This window comes from Ostrea edulis, chromosome 4 (assembly GCF_947568905.1).
Source record: "Ostrea edulis chromosome 4, xbOstEdul1.1, whole genome shotgun sequence".
Classification (NCBI taxonomy): domain Eukaryota; kingdom Metazoa; phylum Mollusca; class Bivalvia; order Ostreida; family Ostreidae; genus Ostrea; species Ostrea edulis.
Window position 1 is genome coordinate 69,324,746 of NC_079167.1, and position 23,006 is coordinate 69,347,751.

The window sequence follows — 23,006 nt, forward strand, 5'->3', positions numbered from 1 at the left end:
ACATACGGCATATGAATCACGCGGCAAAAGTCAGAAGAAATTACCGACAGCAATTGCAGATTTGTAGAATATTGAATTAATATGTAGATTGGTGTACAATTTTGATTTCTCTAGAGTTTGTGAGAATAATCATGTGAAAAGTGCCTGCAACACCATATTTACAAAACAAAAAAAATATAAGTCTGGGTGGACTATCGGCTGTCATGGCTCTGTGATTGTGAAAATACGCGAGATGGATAAAATGCAAATCAAGATCACATAGAGAGAAGCAATACAAAATATTAAATTATCTGTATTAAAGCATTGTTACATGTAGTTAGTTTTACATACTTCACTTCAGTGAAACTTTCAGAAGTTTACTACTTCTAGCGATTCAGACTTTAAATGACTCAGCATATTACACGTAGAGAATTTTAAAAATCTAATTCACTTCATTACTCAACACTTAATCATTACGATAATACGTAGATATGATCCGGCGGACGAAAGATCATCAAAATCTGATACTGGGCATCTGGACATCGCTCCAAGACCGTCTATCAACTTTCGCAGTGTGTGCTTCTCGAGAGAAAATGCTGGACATTATTATAAGTTTGAGTTGTTTCTGAAGCATCTCACGGGACCACAGACAGGCTCGCGCGCGCTCCTCGCGCGTTGATATCAGACTTACATGTAATACGTAGGTGATGCTATGCTTTTATGATATACGGCCACTTTTATGTGTTCCTTGATAAGCAGAAAACTTGCGTAAATTTGTATTCTTCTCGGAAATCTTAGAAAAACTGTTACTCACACAATATGAGGAAATTTTGAGTGAGTATTTTGCAAGTTGTGTTCGTAATCAAGAGTGATGGAGGACGATTCTTCGACAAATCTCGAGCTGCGACAAAGCTCATCGAGTAAACAAACATCAACTAGAAGTGCTCCGAAACCTCAAAGACAGGAGTCATCTACATCCAATCGAAAAAATTCAGACTCCAGTGCAAAAAGTTCAATTAAAAGAGGACTTCCTTCTACGGCTAGTGTTAGGTCTGGTCTGGAGGCCGGGCAGACGACACGAAATGGAAAGGACTACTACGACGAGGCCCGGAGGGCGGTGGAAAATCAGAACAGGGAGACTTTTGATACACCTGTTTTGGAAAGTAAACCATCAAATTATCTTTGGTTGGCGCTTTTTACAACTATTTTCTTTAATCCGTTGACAGGAATTGTTGCAATGGTGATGGCAAGTAAGTATAAAATGAGCGGTACCTTCTACTCTCTTTCTTTCTCTCTCTCTCTATCTCCCTCTCTTGATCGATCGATTAATCATAACGTTCAAAGCATGTCTATGCCCATTTTTTATGACTTTTGATAATTCCAAGCTTGTCCTAGATAACACTGCAACTCCCTCTTTCGGAATCTCAGTTTTAACCAAAACTCGACGTCAGGTTAATTGGATTAAGATTAATTGTTCTTCGTGGGTAAGCATTCTTGAAAAGAGCACAAGTGACAAGTATTAAGACGGCGAGAGAAAAACAGAAGCACTCGTTCTCCCCGGCGGTAAAAATAAAACCGGCAAACTAATTAAAAGCAAGTGAGTTTGTTTAAATATACGCAGAACGCTTACTTAAAAATTTCGACTGTAAATATTCAGTTCCAAAATATATTTCCAAAATAATGAAAGAGATGCGACATATATTGCTAAAAAAATCCTAAAGATAGAATGCATGAAGTTCATATGAATTATAAATATATCTGATGCGAGGAATTTAAGTTCCCACCCTGAAATCTTAATAAAATTTTAAAAACATGTTTCTGATGAAAAAATCCCCCCCAAAAAACCTCATGCATTCAGTATACAACACCGATTCTCTTATATAAAGAGTAGGCGCGTTTTGTTTACTTACGCAAGAATATATTAAACATGTCGGAGCATCAAATGATATCGAGAACAAAGCTATAAAGTTAATGACCGAACGTAAAAAACGGACGATAAAAGATTACTCTCCTGAAACAAATCTCTTGTAATCGAGGCTGATCTAATAGAGATAGAGATTATCATCTTCTATCTGCTATTGGCTTGCCTTTTAACGATAGTGTGCCATTGTATCGTCTGTGGTATAAAACTGTTGAAAGGGCACCTGCTTACTAGAAAGATACAATGTAGACGTTTGTATTCACGAGTTCACTCTGTAGTCATAAATTGTCAATTGAAACCTATGGAACTCATAAATTCTTATTATCATTTTTTAGAAATTAGGGCACACTGTTGGAATAAAAAGGGCAATGCGTAACACAAAATTATAAAATCTGACAAGAAAATATAATGCAAGGATGTATGGATGGCACGCTTCAAATCATGATTGTTTATTGTTTCTGTAAACAAAGTCGCACAAAGGCCCTTTTCTCTCAAATATAAAAGAAATATGCACGTTTGATGTTTGTTGGGCGTATATAGATATTTTTATACTCAATATATCATTTCTAGAAGTCTTAACAATAACACGCATTTCGAATGAATGGATTTTGAATTATACCATCTTAAACGAAAAACTCTAAAATCGAAGTTTACCTTCCTTTTGTAACTACATGTTATCAAACAAAATAGGGGGGGGGGGGGTCTGAAACCATAGAATTTGATTTTTGCCAGCAATAAATTGTTCACATCATTTCAGAGATTACAGTAAAACCGAATTTTGTGAAAATATCTAGCTAGTGATATGTGAACAGTGCCTTTGGATTATATTCTTCGGTTTGATTTTCTTTTTCTCACTATTTCAACATTATGATATTTCCACAATTTTTCATTATATCGATCAAACATTTACCAAAATGTATGCATTGCTTTTTGCCTAATTGATGTTTTAATCTGTCTGTCTCTTTCTTCTTGTGTCTTTGTCTGTCTGACTAAATAAAACTTCATACATAGTAAACTGAAAGGTCAAGGCCAATGCTATGTGATCGCTTAAGTTCAGGGTTATTCATCAAGGTCAAGGACAAATTTGCTATACCGATTGAACGTGTTCACACCAGGAGGCAATTTGTTTCACGACCACATCTTGTTTTAATCTTACAATGGAATGACGACGTAGACTTGTTATCAAAGTATATCTAGTTTATTAGCCAATCAGGTTTCAGGCTATATCCTTCTCTGCTGCTGTAGAAGAACTTGGCTTTACTCTCTCTCTCTCTCTCTCTCTCTCTCTCTCTCTCTCTCTCTCTCTCTCTCTCCGGTAGCCTGATCTATTCGACTGCAGTGTAATTGTACACACATGTACGTACGCCACGAAGCATAATATAAACAAAGAATAAAGATGTTCATTACCTCGTTAGCTCGAACATTCTGTCCATACACCTGAAAGGAATGCCTCCTCATCATTGTGCAAAAACCGTTGTAAGAGGTGTTATCCTAAACCTTTTCTTGTCTTATCTAAATTCATCAAATTACATTCATGCAATGTAGGTATACCACCTTCATCTTCCCGTACTTTTGATACTAATACATGACGTAGTTAACGCAAACACACCGGTTACATGTCTACAGACTATTTCTGTAAAGTAGTGCAGAAAGTCATAATTATTTCTTTGTATGTTAATCATGTAGTCTAAAGTGCTCATACTAGAACACTCAATAGGGGTTTCTTTTGTATATTGAACATAGAGGCAAATGCTGGGAATTTGCCACACAATTTTGTTGAAATTTACTTTCTGCAAATAAGCTCATTGCTTTAATGTAGACTGTCATCGCTTTAATGTAGACTGCCATCGCTTTAATGTAGACTGTCATCGCTTTAATATAGACTGTCATCGCTTTAATGTAGATTGTCATCGCTTTAATGTAGACTGTCATTGCTTTAATGTCGATTGTCATCGCTTTAATGTAGATTGTCATCGCTTTAATGTAGACTGTCATCGCTTTAATGTAGACTGTCATCACTTTAATGTAGACTGTCATCGCTTTAATATAGACTGTCATCGCTTTAATGTAGACTGTCATCGCTTTAATGTAGACTGTCATCGCTGTCATCGCTTTAATGTAGATTGTCATCGCTTTAATGTAGATTGTCATCGCTTTAATGTAGACTGTCATCGCTTTAATGTAGACTGTCATCGCTTGACGTCCACAGAGGAATGTCACATAGAGTTACGATTCTGTGTATATCTATGAATTTAAGACATAAGTGATTTTTTTTCTATTTCAGTCCAAGCGGACAATGAATACATCAAAGGGAATTCCGCCAAGTGTAAGAGACTGGGTAAAATTGTCCGTGTGATATCGATTGTATCGATAGCATTGACGATAATCATCATCGCTGTCGTCAGCATCGTCTTCAACATCTAGTTGTCGTCTGCTCCCCCTTCCGCGTGTTGCATTCTACCTCAGGGATCGACTTTCACCTTCACTATTACAGTGAAACTCCTTTTTTTATAATTAACTGTGAATTCTAATTCTAATTTCAAAATGAGAGTCTTCCATATTTGTGTTAGTACCAGAAGATTTCAACTGCATGTCTAAAGACTATGGTAATCCATATTCGTTGCTTTTATTCATACCTGGAAATGATATGGGTAAATAAAGTGCATGGTTAATAATAAAAAAAAAAAACGATCTTTTAAGAATTACATGTATTTGTTTTTCACAATGCCATATTGAACAGGGGCAGATCCACAAAATTTCCAAAGGGTGGTTGAAACCCTAGACGGTACCTCGTCAGATCCAAAAATGGCACAAAATGTCCTTTTTTGTGAAAGTTTTCATTCCCTCTATATGCACCAATTTTGAAGGATATTAATGTTCCTTCAACAAAATCAAATTAACTTTTGAACTTGTATCATTTAACTTCATGTGGATAAACAAATACATTTCAGTATTTTCAATAACACTGCATTTCGATCTAAAATAAGAAAATTAACATTATTAGTTGTATAGAAAAACTTATGACTAACGGTGCTGTATATTTCCTCTGTACAAAAAGCTAATTTTATAATTTTTTCAATCTTAGATAAAATGTTCATTGAAATAGCCAGTGGTGTAGCACGTGGCCTAATTTATGTAACGGTATCTAGTGTTATGTTAATAACGAATTCCTCATTCGCAAATTTACTGTTTCATCGAAAACATGATAAGGAAAAAATTACCCAAAAACATTTAATATGAAATATATCTGGTTTTGAAGAGAAAAAAAGCAGAATAGGTTCACTCTTTTCAAATGCTTTTTTTAAATTTTATTTTTTTAAATTTTTTTTTTACATTTCAATCCTTATTATAGGTACATGTAATTAAAAGAATCTGCAGAATGTTAGCAATTCAGCATTCTTGTAAAATTCTAGATAAAAAGAAAATCTGAAATTGAAAATATGTTTCTCTCAATGACTGCTGTCTATTTGCATAAGTGAAGCGACTATGTTTCATTCTAAAGTGAGAGGCTTACTTATAGATTGTATAAACTAATCAGATATACGCTATTTTTAGACAACCGAAATAGTTAGATTTATATCAAGAAATCATCCATTGTACTTTCAGCATAGGGTGCCTACCTTCTGTTTCCGATATAAAATTCCTTTAAAAATCTGAAAAGTGCGTAATCATTTTGTAAATCAGAAAATTTTGTGACAGTAGAGAATCAAAAGAAGCCATTAAAACAGCAAATAAGTCGATGGCAAACTTCAAAATAATTCTAGAGTACTATCTAATTACAAATCATTTTTTACACTGACAAAGTGCACTTAACATATTACATTTAGGGGGGTGGGTGATAATTAGTTCACCTATATTTTTCGACTTGACAAGAACAATTGTTGTCTTGTTCGTTGATATTAAAGCACAACTAATTAAAATGAATTATTTTTTAAATTACATGAGGGCATGGACTGCGACTCTCCACGTAGGCACACTATATCCTGATAAGTATGTCGGCATGAAGCGCTGACTTTTCAGAAATGAAAATTTATTTTATAGTTTTTGTCTTTGATATCTTTACAAATTGTAATGATAGCCATTTCCTCATGAATGCAACGCAGTTGTGAACAATGCGCGTATGAATCTTGAAAACCATAGTTCGTCTATTTTAACGGCTGGGAATTCCGCCAGAAATGAAAGTAGATAATGGATGTAAGAAATAAAAATAGAAAAGAAATAAGCTAACGTGCTTCGTGAAGTATGCCAGCATAAAGCATCGCAGTTCATGCCTTATGAATTTTCAAATATAAAATTTTATTTATTTATAATTATGTAATTTACAATAGAGGCACTAGATTTATAAAGATTCATACGCGTTTTGTTCACTACATAGTGCATTCACGAGGAAATGGCTATCATTAAAATTTGTAAAGATATCAAAGGCACGACGTTGGAAATGATAATATTTCTTGATTAACATATAATGAAAAAATTCACTTCTTGGAACTCTTCAATGTGTATAATGCATTTAAAGCTTTCTTAAAAAGCGAATTTGTTCTTCCAATACGACTGAACTAAATAATTTCTGTGCAATTGCCAAACATGCTCCTAGGTTTTATGAAAAACACAAACAAATGAATTCTGAAGCCAAAACTAAATATAAAAGAAAGTTTTCACAATTTTGAAGTTGATACGTATTTGCGGTGAGAAGGATAAAATCTTTGAATAACCTCCTTTGGGTTTTGTATAGCATCTTTTTGTTTCTTTGGTAGTTATAACTACACACAAATAAATATATATTTTATTTCATTTTTAAACTCTCTCTCTTGCGTAACTTTCAAAATCCATACCCGACATAAAACATAAAATTCATTTTAGCTCGCCTAAATATAAGTTGCACAAGGCCTGTACAAAATCTGCACAAGGCTACTGATATTCCACAATCAAACAAATGTGCGCCTTTCAGATCACAGAATCTCTTATTATCACTAAATCAGCAGACTGGTTAAAAACAAGACCTATGTTATATAACGACTTGACCTCTTGACCCTGCCTTCCCACGCAGTATTTGTACTGCTCTGCACTGCAGAATCTGTGCCAGAATCGTGGTGAACTGTAAAACTGGGTAACCTTTATGTCTGCGGAATTTCCCGGCTAATAAAAATATCTGTGTACACGTTCTTTCCTCTTTGTTGCTACTTCCTTGTGGCAAACTTCAGAGATAAATGTATTTTAAATCGAGATTTCGACTAAGTCTTGGAGATACAGAAAATTCTTGATTTCTGATGCAAGATTTATATCGAATGATGCAATGTATCTTGTACTCGTCTTATACCAATACTGCAGCGGATACTTCATTCATAAAATGCTTGTATAAATCAAAACATTTACAGTATGGCGCATATGGATTTCACAAGGCAATTAACTAAATCCATTTATTTGTTTATTATCATTATTGCATTTGGAACTCCATAGAGAACACCGAATGGCAATAGCGATGCGAACAGACAACACAATGCTTTATACAGATAATATAGCTCGTCGTTATAAAGGTGTTTTAAGCCCATCATAGTTGGTATTATGAGCTAGCCACTAGATAGAGTTTATAAAAATCACCAAATACTGGGCTTTTTCATATGGTTGCCAGTCTTGTTGACCGATGTTATTTTTCAAAACTCTCGATGGAGATCCCCTTTGATAGCACGAACAGCTGTTCAACATAACTTAATTTACACACCTGTAGATAAGTGCTGTTCTTCCGGTCGTGGTGTCGTCTGTACTCCGTCGTCCGTTTGAAAATGTGAAGATAACGAACAGTCAAAATTGAGAGTAGGGCAAATATGGACTCCTGACTCACCAGAGGTGGGATTAGGTGCCCTGGCTCACCAGGGGTGGGATTAGGTGCCCTGACTCACCAGAGGTGGGATTAGGTGCCCAGACTCACCATAGGTGGAATTAGGTGTCCTGACTCATCAGAGGTGGGATTAGGTGCCCTGACTCACCAGGGGTGGGATTAGGTGTCCTGAATCATCAGAGGTGGGATTAGGTGCCCAGACTCACCAGAGGTGGAATTAGGTGCCCTGACTCATTAGAGGTGGGATTAGGTGCCCTGACTCACCAGGGGTGGGATTAGGTGCCCTGACTCACCAGAGGTGGGATTAGGTGCCCAGACTCACCAGAGGTGGGATTAGATGCCCAGGTTGCATATTTGTTTTGTTTTACGTCCCGTCGAGAGTTTTTCATTCATGTTGAGACGTTGCTATCTGTAGATGAAGTACCACAGTTAGCGCTTAGGGTCGTACGTAGAAGTGAGGGTTCTTTAACGTGCCAGCACATGCCGCGGCACGGAACCTTCGTTTTTAAGGTCATATCCAAAAGACACGAGATTCTCAATTTTAAATGCCGAGTGTTTGGCAACAGAGCAATCCGTCTTACATTATATAAGTTTGATGCGGCCATGACACGATTGGGACTCTCGAGAATTCAAGACCTACTAGTACTGGTTATGAAGCGAGCGCTTTACCACCGAGCTACTGCCACCAGTCCAGGTGCATAGGAGGAATACGCATCCCCTGTTGATCGGTCACATTCGCCGTGATCCCTATATCTAAGTCAGGTAAACGGAGTGTTCTGTGGTCAAAATCGGTGTACATAAAGATCACGTCACACGACCCTGACTGGTTGTATGTGCAACTCATATCATAAAATGGTCATGAAAATTGGCGAAATGCTGACTTTAATCAAGACCGTTGAAACCTCTGTAACACTATTCAACTTATTTGTCAGTAGTCTGTCTCGATTTAAAAATTGATCATAAGCAAGACGTTTGTTACGACCAGCGCAGAGGATCGAATGCAATAATATCATCGGCCTTGGTTCATACAAATATATTTACATTCACTGAATCTTTTCTCTTAAATTTCTTTTTAAATTGACATTGATTGCTTTCATCATGCAAAAAATACAAGTTTGTTGCAAACTAGTTCGATCCGGTTTTTTAGTACCTACTATCTGCCGGCAAAATCATTACCAAATATGGAGTGTCATCAAGGTCAAAGGGTGCATTGGCTGTTCCATTTAACGTATCAAATGGGTCGACTAGATGCTATTTTAGATCTTAATTCTAGTTTATATTTTTAATAATACATAAAAATATAGATAAACAATAAAATGTCTTTCTTTGTTGTTTCATCGGGTGATGAAGGTACATGTAGCAATCATTGCAGAAAAAATGTACAATGCTAGCTACCTTCATCACCCGATGAAACAACAAAGAAAGCATTTTATTGTTTAAATGGAACCAGGTTCAACACTATATTCTGATTGATTACACACAAGGAAATTAAAAATATATTTTTAGTTTATGATATACATATCAAATATCAAGCAAAGCACTAGTACATGTAAATATTTGCGATAATAAGCAATACATGTATGTAATGATTTTATTGGGGGGAGGGGGAGGTGTGTGTGTGTCATAATTTGGTGTTAAAACACCTACATCTGTTAAAGAAACCTTAATGACACACACACGCCTGGACACTATCAGTGTGACATCACAAAGCTCAACAAAATCTAACCAATTACATTTGTTGAAATGTTGAGTCCCTATATCTCTGCCGCCACTAAATGTCTGAATAAAGACTTTTAGAAAGAAATAGAATAGTTTATAATTTTGTTTTTGATAAAACATTTGGCAGTACGAATTAAGAGTATCGAGGGATATTTTGGTAACGCTGTTGCTACTATAGACTGCATGCTGCACATTGTCCGTCCGAGTCTGATCCGAGTTTAAAACAAAACAAAATTGAAGTCTACGTCTAATATTTTTTTTTTTTTTTTTTTTTTTTTTAATCTTTAATTTAATTCAATATCAACAAATATATAAATAATTCATCAACATAATGCAATTTCATGCAATAAAGTTTACAATAGTTAGATTGGATTGTCAAGTCATACTATTCATAAATACACACACACACACACACACACACACACACACACACACACACTATTATTTATCACATGAAAGGCTACCCTTGTTTACCTGTAAGGCACACTACCACATACACAAAGAGTCCAATTGCCTCCAGGTAAACAGAATGTGAAGGAGCCGTCTCCCTCCACATCGGGCCTCTCATAGTCTACGTCTAATATTAATTAACACACAGCAAGCTAATGTACAATGGATCTGAACATTGCTTATCTATAACGATATGCGATCCAATATAAGTATATATCAACATATGCAACGTATTTACATTAAAATAAACAAACAAATATACAAATAAAACAGGCATCGGCGATGGCATAAATACAAGCGGACGACGTGGCACTTGCAGCCTCCAGATGTAGAGTACCTGTAATGGAGGTTCGATATTATAAGATGGTGGCGTCTTAAACTGTTAAATGGAGAATGATGGTCAGAGAGAGAGAGAGAGAGAGAGAGAGAGAGAGAGAGAGAGAGAGAGAGAGAGGAATATAGTCCAAGATCTAATTGAAATTATTGATTTTGATAATACATATTGGTACTTGATTCTAAAATTTAATGAATCTGATGAACATGGACTATGAATGCTTGAAGTGACAAAACCGACCAGCAGAACATAATCTACTTTACATATATAAAGCAAATCCACTGCAGTTAGTGGGATGGCCGATAGTAGGAAAACCGATTCACATCTAGGGAAAATTCGTAGTTGATTTTCTAGTAATTTGGAGATAAGATCTCGAAATTACGAGTTAGTTTTCTTATAATTACGGGGGGAACTCTCGTATAATTTTAGGTTGACACACCGAATTAGTTCTAATTCAAACAAGAAAAATAAACAAGGGCAGATAAAAATATAGGGGGGAAATTTGCGCGTGTATGCATATCTGTTAATTCGGGGGGTGTTTATATTAGCTATAAATATACTGAAATATACTTCTCGAAAAAAGATTCCGCAAGTCCCTATACATCTGAGTTATTAGCATACCCTACCCCCTCTTAAATGTCCCTCTCTCCGAGGATGAAGACCTCGGACCGATGGCGGTAAAGCATGGGGGTTATATTTATGCTAAAGAAGGAAATTGTGGAGTCTTTGATATCTGTGGTAATTTATACCCTTCAAGACAAGCAAGCATGTACGTGCGAATATACTTCTTGAATGCTTTTTAATGCCCTGGTCATCTCTACAATGCCTGCAGATATCTCGTGGTTTTTTTTCTTCCATTTATCTGTTGTTGTTTTTTTAAAAGTTGGAACATATGTTTGTTATAATGAGAGTTTTTCCAATATATTGTATTTATGCAGTTGTTATATACATAACAGTTCATCTTATATTAACAAAAATTTGCTTAACGAGGTTCGCACCTGAGATTTGGAGTTATGTCAATTTTTAGGGAAGTGTATTTTTGATTTCTACATAGAAGGAGAATTAGGAAATTAAAAAAGAAAAACTAGTGTTGCAATGCTTGTTATTGAGCCACAGGGTTCTAAACACGACCTTTTTGCACTTAGAATTGACTCAAGATTTGTTCAATTAAACTTGATTTTTCTGTTGGTGTCAACACTACATAAGCAACACAAATCAAACATTACATAAAATAGATACATAATCATGTCTTCTAACAACACAGAATAGAAAAAAGTCTATTACAAATAAGTGAAATATAAATAATGATTTTTTTTGCACTTGATATGCGAAAAAATTCGTGATATCAAATTTGAGAGTTTAAAGGGACATATTAGGAGTAATGTCAATTTCTAAAATTATCTTAAAATTTAATGAAATGGAACTTTAAAAAGGTGGTGTTTTGAGATGAAATTTTTAAATTATTGGTGAAAATACTGATTTTTTTACACACAATTTCGAGTAAATTAATTTAAACTTTTTAAAAGAATTGCTGTTCTGCTTGGAAAATATATCAACCAAATTTAATGGATTACAACATTTTAACTAGTTCCAAATCTCAGCTACTTGTGTCACAAATTCTAAAACTGAAATGCACGTATAGGAGAATAAAAATAGAAAATATATAATCCCCTCGGTCTCGAAATGTTGTTTAGAAATAAAAAGCCGAGACTAAAGCCCCAGCTTTCATGTTTCAAAACATTTCGTCAGCCTTGGGTTTTTTATGTCAAAACAACATTTCAAGACCGATGAGGTTATCCTGCAACACCCACAAAAACAAGAACTTTTTATTTTCATTCTAATACGACTCAAAAAAATACATCTGACCGTTTACCTACATATATATATATATATATATATATATTTACTGCTACGAATTAGGCCATTTAATGATGTCATGAAGTTTCCGAAATGGACTAGACCAAGATGATATTTTTTGCTGACGAAAAAATAGCTGCAGAACTGTAGTCCTCTGAAAAAATATTGGAAGAGATCAGAGAGCTACAGATCCACCCCTTATATAAAAAACCCACCTTCGATTAACGGCGCACAAAAACTGTGCACGGTTGAGGTTTTATATCGCTATGTTCTTGTATCGCCGCCTCATAAATTTAATATAAAAATGCCCAACATATTGTCCTACTATATTTGTGTCCAAACATACCTTCAAATATTCATTACAGCTCCAAAAGACTCGAAAGCTCACAGCTTTTAATGATTTCGGGGTGGGTTTTTGTTTTTTGTTTTTTGTTTTGACGTAGCCATGTTAAGTAGCCAGTCAATTCGAATCCCGGTTCATTTCCATAATAACGTCTAGATGTGAACTAATATCCCCATGATTATTTTAGTCAAATATCTAAACAATAAATCATACCAGTTGGGTTAAATAATTATTATTCAAATAGATAAACTCACGGCTACGCTGCTTTCATTATGCTGGTCCGGTCCCCATCCCTGCCACACGAGAGTAAGGGACAAGACTTGGTTTTTGTAACATTTACAATAATCAAGAGATTATTTTACCTTTAGATTAAGTATATTTTTAATTTCTGATAATCATTCGTGTTTATAATAAATGAAGACCGAATGCATAATTTGTAACGAATATCGTGAATGAAAGGTGAAGATAACGAACAGTGATCAATGTCATAACTCCTATAAGCAATACAAAATAGAGAGTTGGGCAAACACGGACCCCTGGACACACCAGAGGTGGGATCAAGTGTCTGAAAGGAGTAAGCATATCCTGTCGACCGGTCACATCCACTGTGAGCCCCAGGGGCGGATCCAGGAATTGCGGTTACGGGGGCGCAACTTTATGAGGCAGGGGTTCTTGAGGCCCCCAGTGGGTCCAGGGTGAAGCCCTGGTGGAGACCGGGGGCAAAGCCCCCGGAAGCTCCTGGAATTTATAGATTTTATAGGAGCTATCCATAGTCAAAATCAGAGTGCCAAGAACGGCCTAACAATCAGTATGAAACACGTCAGACAGCATTTGAACCAATGGTAGGTTGTATTGGCAAACTAGATCGTTATAACGACCATAGAATTTGCGAAATGGTGACTTTAAACGAGACTGTTGGAACCCCTGCACCATCAACTTGTTTGTCAGTAGCCTGCTTCGATTTAAAAACTGGCCATAAGCAGAACAAGCTCTCAAGTATCGAATCAGTTGAGAGATATAAACACCATATGCAGGTGATAATGGAATATTGCTACATAAATATGGGAAGTTGACGATGGAGAAGCTTAAGTCATCCCGCTTGTCATAAAGTTGAGTTGTTAGTTTGCCGTTAATATCTACTTTCAATAAAATATCTAAGTGTGAAGCAGAAGTGGACGACTCTGTGGTGTCTTTTATTTCGAGTTCACTGGGATATATCGAATCGACATGTAAATGAAAATTATTTCTGTTAATAGATAATACGTCGTCGATATATCTAAATGTCGAATTGAAGGCCACAGCAAGATATTTTTTCTTCTCACGTAAAAGTTTTTTAAAAAAGAAATTCTAATACAAAAACAGGTCAGCAAACAAAGGAGCACAATTCGTGCCCATGGGGATTCCAACAGACTGTTGGAAGACCTGATCACCAAAGACCACGAAGATATTGTCATTGAGGAACACTAGACTAGAATATTTTTTTAAATTTTAACTTCAGAGTACTTGTGCTTGGAATCAGAGTGGCGTTTAACAAAATGATTTTTTTGGATGACTGATCACTAGATGGGAATATTTCCGTTTTTCATTTTTGTTGAAGAAGCAACTGTCTATTATGTCAAAAAGCCTAGCCTTTAATTTATCGCGAGGAATGGTCGTGTAACGTGTTGAAAAGTAATATGTTTTCATGTTGTTGATTTGAGAAAAGTTTTGCGATTTCAAATAGATTAAAAAGTTTGATGTAGACAAAGCAACTGCCGAATTCAGTTAATGAAAAACACGCATTTTATGATAAAACTCATATCCATATTCAGTGTGACCGTCGGGCCGAGCGAAGCATGAAATTGTCATTGGTCTTCATAATTCGAAGTAATATCAATTAAATAAATTAGAACTTACTTTGAAATATATATCATTTATGAAGTTCCCCTCGCGCAAACGCCCAATAACATCGAGAAATATTAAAGGGCGAATATATGAGGATACCCACAGGATCCGCCTATTAATTTACCGCGGGGAATATAACGCTAGCCAACGTAAACCGTGCATTGAGAAGAAGCTGAAAATGTTCAAAAGTTACGACCGACACTGTTTTTGTACGTTGTCGTTTGTCGTCCGTCTGTCGTGTGTCGGTCACAACTTTTGAACATTTTCAGCTTCTTCTCTGGAACAGCTGAACCATTTTCAACCAATTTTGTTATGTAACATCGACATGTATGGGTGAAAGGGAACAAATATTGTGAATTTCATGGTTTCTGTCTCCCTGGGGCCTGAGAAGTGGGGCCAAAACCACCAAAATGTAACGTAATCTTCAAAAATCCTCTTCACTCCTGAACATAAAGTAGTCAAACTATTAGCATGAATATTACAAGCAATGAGCCTTATACCAAATGTGTGAGAAACTTGACTCCTGGGTTCAGGGTTCATGCGCCAGGTGGACAATAAGTCACATGTCAACAGTCAGATATTGGTGTTAGTAAGTAAAACCAATATCTCTAAAAAGATTAGTAACTTGCATGTAGATATAATTATCTTGTATGTAGACATAATTATCTTGTATGTAGACATAATTATCTTGCATGTTGACATAATTATCTTGTATGTTGACATAATTATCTTGTATGTTGACATAATTATCTTGCATGTTGACATAATTATCTTGTATGTTGATATAATTATCTTGCATGTTGACATAATTATCTTGTATGTTGACATAATTATATATCTTGTATGTAGACATAATTATCTTGTATGTTGACATAATTATCTTGTATGTTGACATAATTATCTTACATGTGTGGGTTGGGGGTGTGTGGGTGGGGTGGGGGGATGGGGGGGGGGGGCAGAAATATGCCACCATACATTTCCCTTGTATAACCTACATATGTATTCTGTGCTTCTTACTGGACTGCACGGAACCAACATTGTTCACTCCTCGATCAAACGTAAATCCCCAAAGCTATGTTTCATACATTTTTTTCTCTCAAAATAACTATTTTTATAACAGTATTTTATCTATTATAAAATATCTGTAAAGATTTATTGTTGATGCAACCATTTATGAAAATTTTACAAGAAACATATTAAAGAATTGTCAAGTTTCATAATATTCACTGTTGTAATGAATGGAGAGGTGTACTATCATCCCAATCACAGCGTTACAACTCCGCCTGATCGAGCGTGCCACTCACTGATTGGTCGTGTGGTTTCAATCAAACTGAGTTTGGATAACTACCACTGTGTACAACCCCGCATTTGGGGGTGCGGAATAATGACCTTAGGGGGTACGGGATTCGAAGCGTGTTTTACTAGATAAGTTGACATATTCAGCTTGGTTACAGGCTTACAGCTATAGAGATAAATTATTCTGCCATTCCACATAATATAACTGATACACATGGTTTCTGCACATAACGCTGTAGCAGATATTTCCATGACTTCCGAGATTTCACGTCAAATAAACGATGAAATCTTCAATTTAGTGTGTGCCACTAGGGGGTACAGCTTTCAGTGGAGGTAGGGGGCAATGAACCAATCTCTAAGTTATTGGTTATTAAGGAAATATAAATTATTTCCAAAAATACACATGGATCACAGCAATGAATTTATTCAGACGTTATACATATGTTTTCTTTTTACGTTCTCTTTTAAATTACCACACCTAAAAGTTTCTTACACAAAAACGCTATTTGGTATTGAACACAGTAACCCTGTATCCATAACCACGTATTTTCATGCATGTACGAAAGGATCTAATGTAAAATGAATAATGATATTTAAAATTTGATCGTGAAAATTCAAAATTTATAAAATATACTTATCTATTATCTAATGTGCATAATTCAGTTGTTGACTGTCTTTAATAAAATGAAAGAAGAAATGGTTTCAATACGAAATTGGCCCTGTATTTTTCTAAAATATGAAATTGTTGAACCCACTGATACCATGTCTTCTTTTGTTTGGCCAATCGCTCTTGGACCACCCCTAATATACAAGAATTTAGCTTGTATTTAGTCTATATCCAACATTCCAAAACCTCTTTGTAACTAACCTGTGTCACATATTGCTACTATTTTAGGTCACCTGAGTCTTCGTCCGTTAGCAATTTTACATGTTTAACTTCTTGAAAGCTACAAGGCCAATTGTCACCATTTTGTGGTGTGAAACTTTTTTTTAGGATAAGAGGAATATCAATTGTGAAATTTATTATCTTAACTCCCAAAATTGCCACAACAAATGCCAAATTTTCAGAAATCTTCTATACTCCCACACATGTGTGAGAAAAAACAAATGCATGGTTATGATGTACATGAAGCCCTTTACCAATAATGTGAAATTCACGGCCCCTTAGTCAGGGGTTCAGTCTCTAGGGTGGGGCAAGTTTGGCCATTTATTATAGCTATTTTAATCTTTAAAAATCTTCTCTACTCCTGATTGTGAAAAATGAAATGCAAGGTTGTGATGTCCATGAGCATCTCTATTGTGAAAATCATGGCCCCTGGATTTGGGGTTTAGGTCCTAGGGTGGGGCCAATATAGCTCTCTAGTGGGGTTGTACACGGTGACTACGCTATATGTCATTATTTCAATGTGATTTGTCATTGAGAACAAAAGTGAAACCTGTTTCATTGATATCTGTGACAAGCCTCGCCCAAATATTTGTAATTTCGACCAAACAGTGTATCATGAGGGTAGATTAAGGTGTCCCATAAAATATCACAGTGCATTTTGTGTCGAACTACCAATATGTGACGTCATTATAGAAAATGACATCGTCACTGCAAACTTGAGCTGTTATGACGGGGAGAGTGTCATAAACTTTAGACCCTATTTCAAACTGCCTGTAAGATGCCAGAACGCTATTGCAAAAATCACGTGTCTGAATTGTATTTTAAAATCTTATATGTTCGAACTTTTTAAAATAGTCTGTTTAATTACCCTTGATTGAAATTCATCGTGTTCAAACTGCTTTCGAAAAATAGACTTTTGAAATGTACTCTGTTCTATACCAGTGGTTAGAAGTAGAATTTATGATGTGTTTATAAAAGAGTCTAGCGCAGGCAATTTATGAGGATTCATTTGAGATCTTTTATGGAAATCGTAAAAGGAGTTTGTTCTCTACCTGAATCTTGCTTGGAAAAATGTGTGATGGCTTAATTATTTGTTTGAATACAGATTACCCTCAAATGTGTCGGTAAACTTGTGTTTCAGTAAGTTGAACTCTTCATAAAATACATGTATTTTGTACGCAAGTATAATGCTACCATTTTTCCCAAGCACACTTCGGGTACACAAGGCTACCGTGAGATCATTTATGAAACAAAAAGTTAAAAATAATTGTTTAATCAGCTGCGCTGAAGCGATTTATGTGAAACACTTCAAACAATACGGAAGTTCCGAGTTCCCCAAGAGTTATTTCCCTTTGTCGAAGTCTTCCGTAAATTATGACGTAAAATATGATGACGGTGGGTACATTTGCTAATTACTATCGTTGTATTATTTCTTAAAAGATGATATCCAGAGTTTCTCAGACCATCCTTTCTCAGGGAAAAGGCAATTTTAGTGAGTTTATGAGTATTGGATAACAAAATGGCTCAAACAAATATTGTTAATTGCCATCTTTCTTTGATAAAAGCGTCACTCATGTAGAAGAGGAAACGAATAATGATTCAATCGTCAATTTGATGATCTTATTCAAACAAATTATGCTTGATATGGCTAGAATATGCATACCAGTGATTGATATAAACAAAAGTTACGCTTTTATTACATTAATCGTACGTAATCGTTATGTACAATGCCAGTCTACGATATAATGTATACATTGTGTATCCACCATACGTCATAAAATGCGAAAGAGTTCGACAAAGGGAAATAACTTTTGGGTAACTCGGAACTTGCGTATTATAAATGGCCGTCACGTGATCAACGAAGTCATGTGATATCATAACAAATATGTTAAAGAGTTCGTATGGCAAGCCCTTTTACTATTTATTCGAAAAATAAGATATCTCTTTAAATTAAAGAGATATCTCTTATTTTAAAGAGATATCTCTTTAAAATGAGAGATATCTTTTAATCTTAAGAGATATCTCTCTTAATAAGAGATATCTCTTTCACTTAGAGATATATCTCTTTTACTTTTAGAGATATCTCTTACACTTAAAGAGATATCTCTTATACTTTAAGATATATCTCTTTCACTTAGAGAGATATCTCTTTCACTTAAAGAGATATCTCTTTTACTCTGAGAGATATCTCTTTTACTTTGAGAGATATCTCCTTCACTTAAAGAGATATCTCTCTAGAAATTCCTAGAGAGATATCTCTCAAAGTATAAAAGATATCTCTTTAATCGTTGAAAAAGAGATATCTCTCAAAGAGAAAGAGATATATCTTTCCAATATTTTTATTAGTTTGAATACTTAAGTAATTCTCCCTAAAACGGAAGCCCGCCAAGGCAAATCTTACCATGATGGCTGGGGTGTTGCTAAAACGCAGAACGGAAAATGGAACGGAAGACGGAACGGAACGGTTGATTGATTGATTGAACATTGTTTAACGTCCCTCTCGAGAATATTTCACTCATATGGAGACATCATCACTGCCGATGAAGGGCTGCAAAACTTAGGCCCATGCTCAGCTCTTATGGCCATTGAGCAGGGAGGGATCCTTATCGTGCCACACCTGCTGTGACACGGGACTTCGGTTTTTGCGGTCTCATCCGAAAGACCGCCCCATTTAGTCGCCTCTTACGACAAGCAAGGGGGTACTGAGGACCTATTCTAACCCGGATCCCCACGGGACGGAACGGAACGGAAAACGGAAAATATATTATGCAATAATGTTATGAGGAGGTCAACATTTTGCAAAATCAAAAGGCTAACTATTTTGAACAGGGAATGCAGAAATTACAGAGAGAACAGGAAGTCACCCTCAGAATCCACCATTTCATATTGATACCTCATACTAATGCATTATTATGTATTTTTACACGGTGTGTTTTGTGGATGAATGTACCAACAGGCGCTTGCTTAATATTTTGCATAGTAAGTTTTAATAAAAATATTAAGCAAGTGCCTATTGGCACCATCTTTTCCCCCGGCTTTGTCACCCCCCCCCCCCCCCACCCAATTTGACAGTATGCTGTTTCACAAATGAAGAAAAAATAAATAAGGTAACATACTGAAAAAGACTTGAATTATAATCTATTACTTTATTCTGGCTGGTATGGTAAGACAAAATTTTATGAGCTCATCCAACGAATAAAAGGTACACCCCCCCTCCCCCCGAAAACAACATTGTAAAAGATAAAATAATTTTTTGAACAATTTTCCCCCAAACATGGCCTTTTTAAATCGAACGTGCTTTTAATCGAACTACATATCTTTAAGATAACTGAATTTGAATTTGAATTTAGTTCTACACCTGGTACAATATACATTTATGTATCACATCAAATTTTAAAGCGAACGAGTCCGGTGAAGAAAAAAGTGTTGCCTCATTTGGGATGAATCTATGTGAAAGTTCGTACATTTACCGATATCCTGCGGATTAGTGTTGAAACTGAAGAGATACAGCAGGAAAGAAAGATTGAAACAAAACCAATGTTAACTAGGGTGAAGTTTACAACCAATAGTAAGAGGAATTAACAGATTTATTTCATAATATATGAAATAGCTAAAAAGCTAACGCAGAATTTATGCTTGAATGGAATTAAAAGTTATCTCGTTATTAATCCAAATGTTAAGCTATACAAGTATTTAGTTTAAAAATTCACTGCCAGAAGTCCTCCCTATTTAGCATTGGAGTGCTGCGGTTACTAAGTCTCCTGTTAGTTAAAAAATGATAAATCAAACAAAAGATGTTTAACTTGTTGACTAAATAAGATCAGGAATTATTATTGTTTTATACATATCACACTCCTTTTTGGAAGTACACGACGTATTGCCACCGGGGGGTGGGGGTGAGTATAGTCTACGTGTGTTCTTTTCATTCTCTACCCATAGGTGTAACTGCTCGCTAACACCTGTCATTGCCGAAATTTCGAAATTCTTGTAAAATGCCTTGTAAATTCTTATACTAACGTTTAACTAAATACGATTAATCAATTTATGATGCAAAATTTTAAGATAAAGTTGTGTTATCGCTTGTAAACAATTCCAAAATTGTTGATTTTAATCAAAATTACCCCCCCCCCCCGATTTTTTTTTTACTGTTATCTAATTTACATTAATCATTCTAATTCTTAAATTCTGTTCCGTTTCGTTTTCCGTTCCGCGTTTTAGCAACACCCTGATGGCTGCTATCCCGTGGGAAGATTTTGCCTTTTACCGCATGTGAAATGTATACATGTACAGGTAACAAAAAACAAAGACAACAAATTGATGAAATATGCGAGCTAGACTAGATTTCGCCTCTCGGCAACTTGACAATATCACCCCAACCACCTCTTCAACCTTTCCTGCCATTTGTACACTAGAAGTATTTTGCTTGGTTAAAAAAATTGGATTACATCATTTCAATGACAATGCAAGAAGGAGAAGTCATTATGATCACCGGCGGAAAAATCTAAAGAGATATCTCTCTAGATTAAAGAGATATCTCTTTTTAAAAATTTAAAGAGATATCTCTCTAACTTAAAGAGGTATTCTTTTTACATCGATAGAGAGATATCTCTACGCTAGAGAGATATATCTTTCTCTCTGAGAGATATCTCTCTAGCTTTGAGATATATCTCTCAAAGAGAAAGAGATATCTCCCAAGCGTAAAGAGATATCTCTTTAAGCAAAAGAGATATCTCCCTAACGTAAAAGGATCTCTCTCTAACTTACAGATATATCTCTTTAACCAATAAAGATATCTCTCTTATTTAAAGAGATATCTTATTTTACGAATAAATAGTAAAAGGGCTTGCCATAGGTTCGCACCTGACATATGAAATAATGTCAATTTTTGGGGAAGTGTATTTTTGATTTCTACATTGAAGGAGAATTGGGAAATTAAAAATAAAAACTGGGGTCGCAACGCTTGTTATTGAGCTATATAGTGTTCTAAACATGACCTTTTTGCACTTTAAGTTTATTCAATTAAACTTGATTTTTCTGTTAGTGTCAACACAACATAAGCAACACAAATCAATCATTACATAGGATAGATGCATAATGATGTCCTCTAACACTACAGATGAAAAAAGAAATTAATACTAGTAAAGGAAATAAATAATGAACATTTTGCACTTGATATACGAAAAACTTCGTGATATCAAAATTGAGAGTTTAAAAGGACATATTAGGAGTAATGTCAATTTCTAAAATTTTACATAATTTTCAAGGTCTGGTCTTCCAATTTAATATGCAACTAAAAAAAGTTGGGGTTGGAGATCAAATTCTTGAATTATTGGTGAAAATACTGAATTTTTATTCAAAATTTCGAGTAAATTATTTAAAACTTTTTCAAGAATCGGTGTTAATGTTTGGGAAAATATATCAACCAAGTTAATAAATTACAACATTTGAAGTAGTTCCAAGTCTCAACGACCTGTATCATAAATTATAAAACTGAAATAACACGTATAGGGGTATAAAAATAGAGGATGCATTGGATGAAACAGAAACTGTAATATCATGCAGAATTAGAACTTTTTGATTAGTGAATCCTTCCGCCACAAAATATAGTCCCTGTCAAACCCTTTCAAACTTTGAATTGACACAAAATTGTTCAAATGTATCAAAAGCTCAGGAGCTAACTTAATGTACAACCGAGAGAACTTTCTATATAAATTGTTTGTACTTAAGTATATAAATTACAAGTTAAATAAAACCGACCTCGCAATGCAACGTATGTTTTTAACGTATTTCAAAGCTCCGGGAAGCCTTAAAGCTGTATGGTCCGAATTACACTTTTTTTTTTCATCTCGTAAAAACGCTATTAAATCATCGCACGTATGTAGTTATGAGACTGTACGACCTATCATAAATTATTTCACCTGTTTTAACCCAAATAATTTGATTTTAAATCGATGTTTACAAATAACCGCGTCACTCTGCCATTTCAAGTGACAGTCACGTGACCAGTTCAAACTTTCAGATCATCGGTGGTCTTATTTGTGTAAAACTGTGTATTTTGTTATAACAGTACCGTACCATAAGTTTAATAGAAATAAAAATATCAAATGCCTCTTAGTAATTCGTTGTTTTACGCTCTTTCAGCCTTAAAACTAGACATTTGCGTATGAGTTAATACATCATGTTGGGATTCCCCTGACGCGCGTGGGTCTATTTATAGACGTCTATTATGGGATGATTTATATATGTAGCCACTATATTTACTTTCTGAATAATACTCGCACTGTTTTCTTTTACATGCAGATGCTTTCAAGCATTTAATTAAGGGAAAGTTAATAACTTTATAAAGTAATTAATCTGCTTTAAAGTAATTATGTACAAAAATAATACATGAACATCGGGTCATACAGCTTTAACATAGCTGCTCATCAGGGGTGGATCCAGACATTTTTAAAAGGGTGAATTGTTTAACCATCAATTTTGGTTTTTAAGGGGGGGGGGGCA

The 23,006-nt window shown here is 35.2% G+C and overlaps 1 protein-coding gene across 1 annotated transcript; it reads left to right on the forward strand.

Annotated features, from left to right (window-relative positions):
• The first annotated feature begins 558 nt into the window (after positions 1 to 558).
• LOC125671943 (uncharacterized) lies at positions 559 to 4,593 on the forward strand. The gene is made up of 2 exons (XM_048907944.2): positions 559 to 1,229; positions 4,185 to 4,593. The coding sequence occupies exons 1-2, from the start codon at positions 851 to 853 to the stop codon at positions 4,322 to 4,324; spliced, it is 519 nt and encodes a 172-aa protein (XP_048763901.1). The 5' UTR covers positions 559 to 850; the 3' UTR covers positions 4,325 to 4,593.
• Positions 4,594 to 23,006: the final 18,413 nt, after the last annotated feature.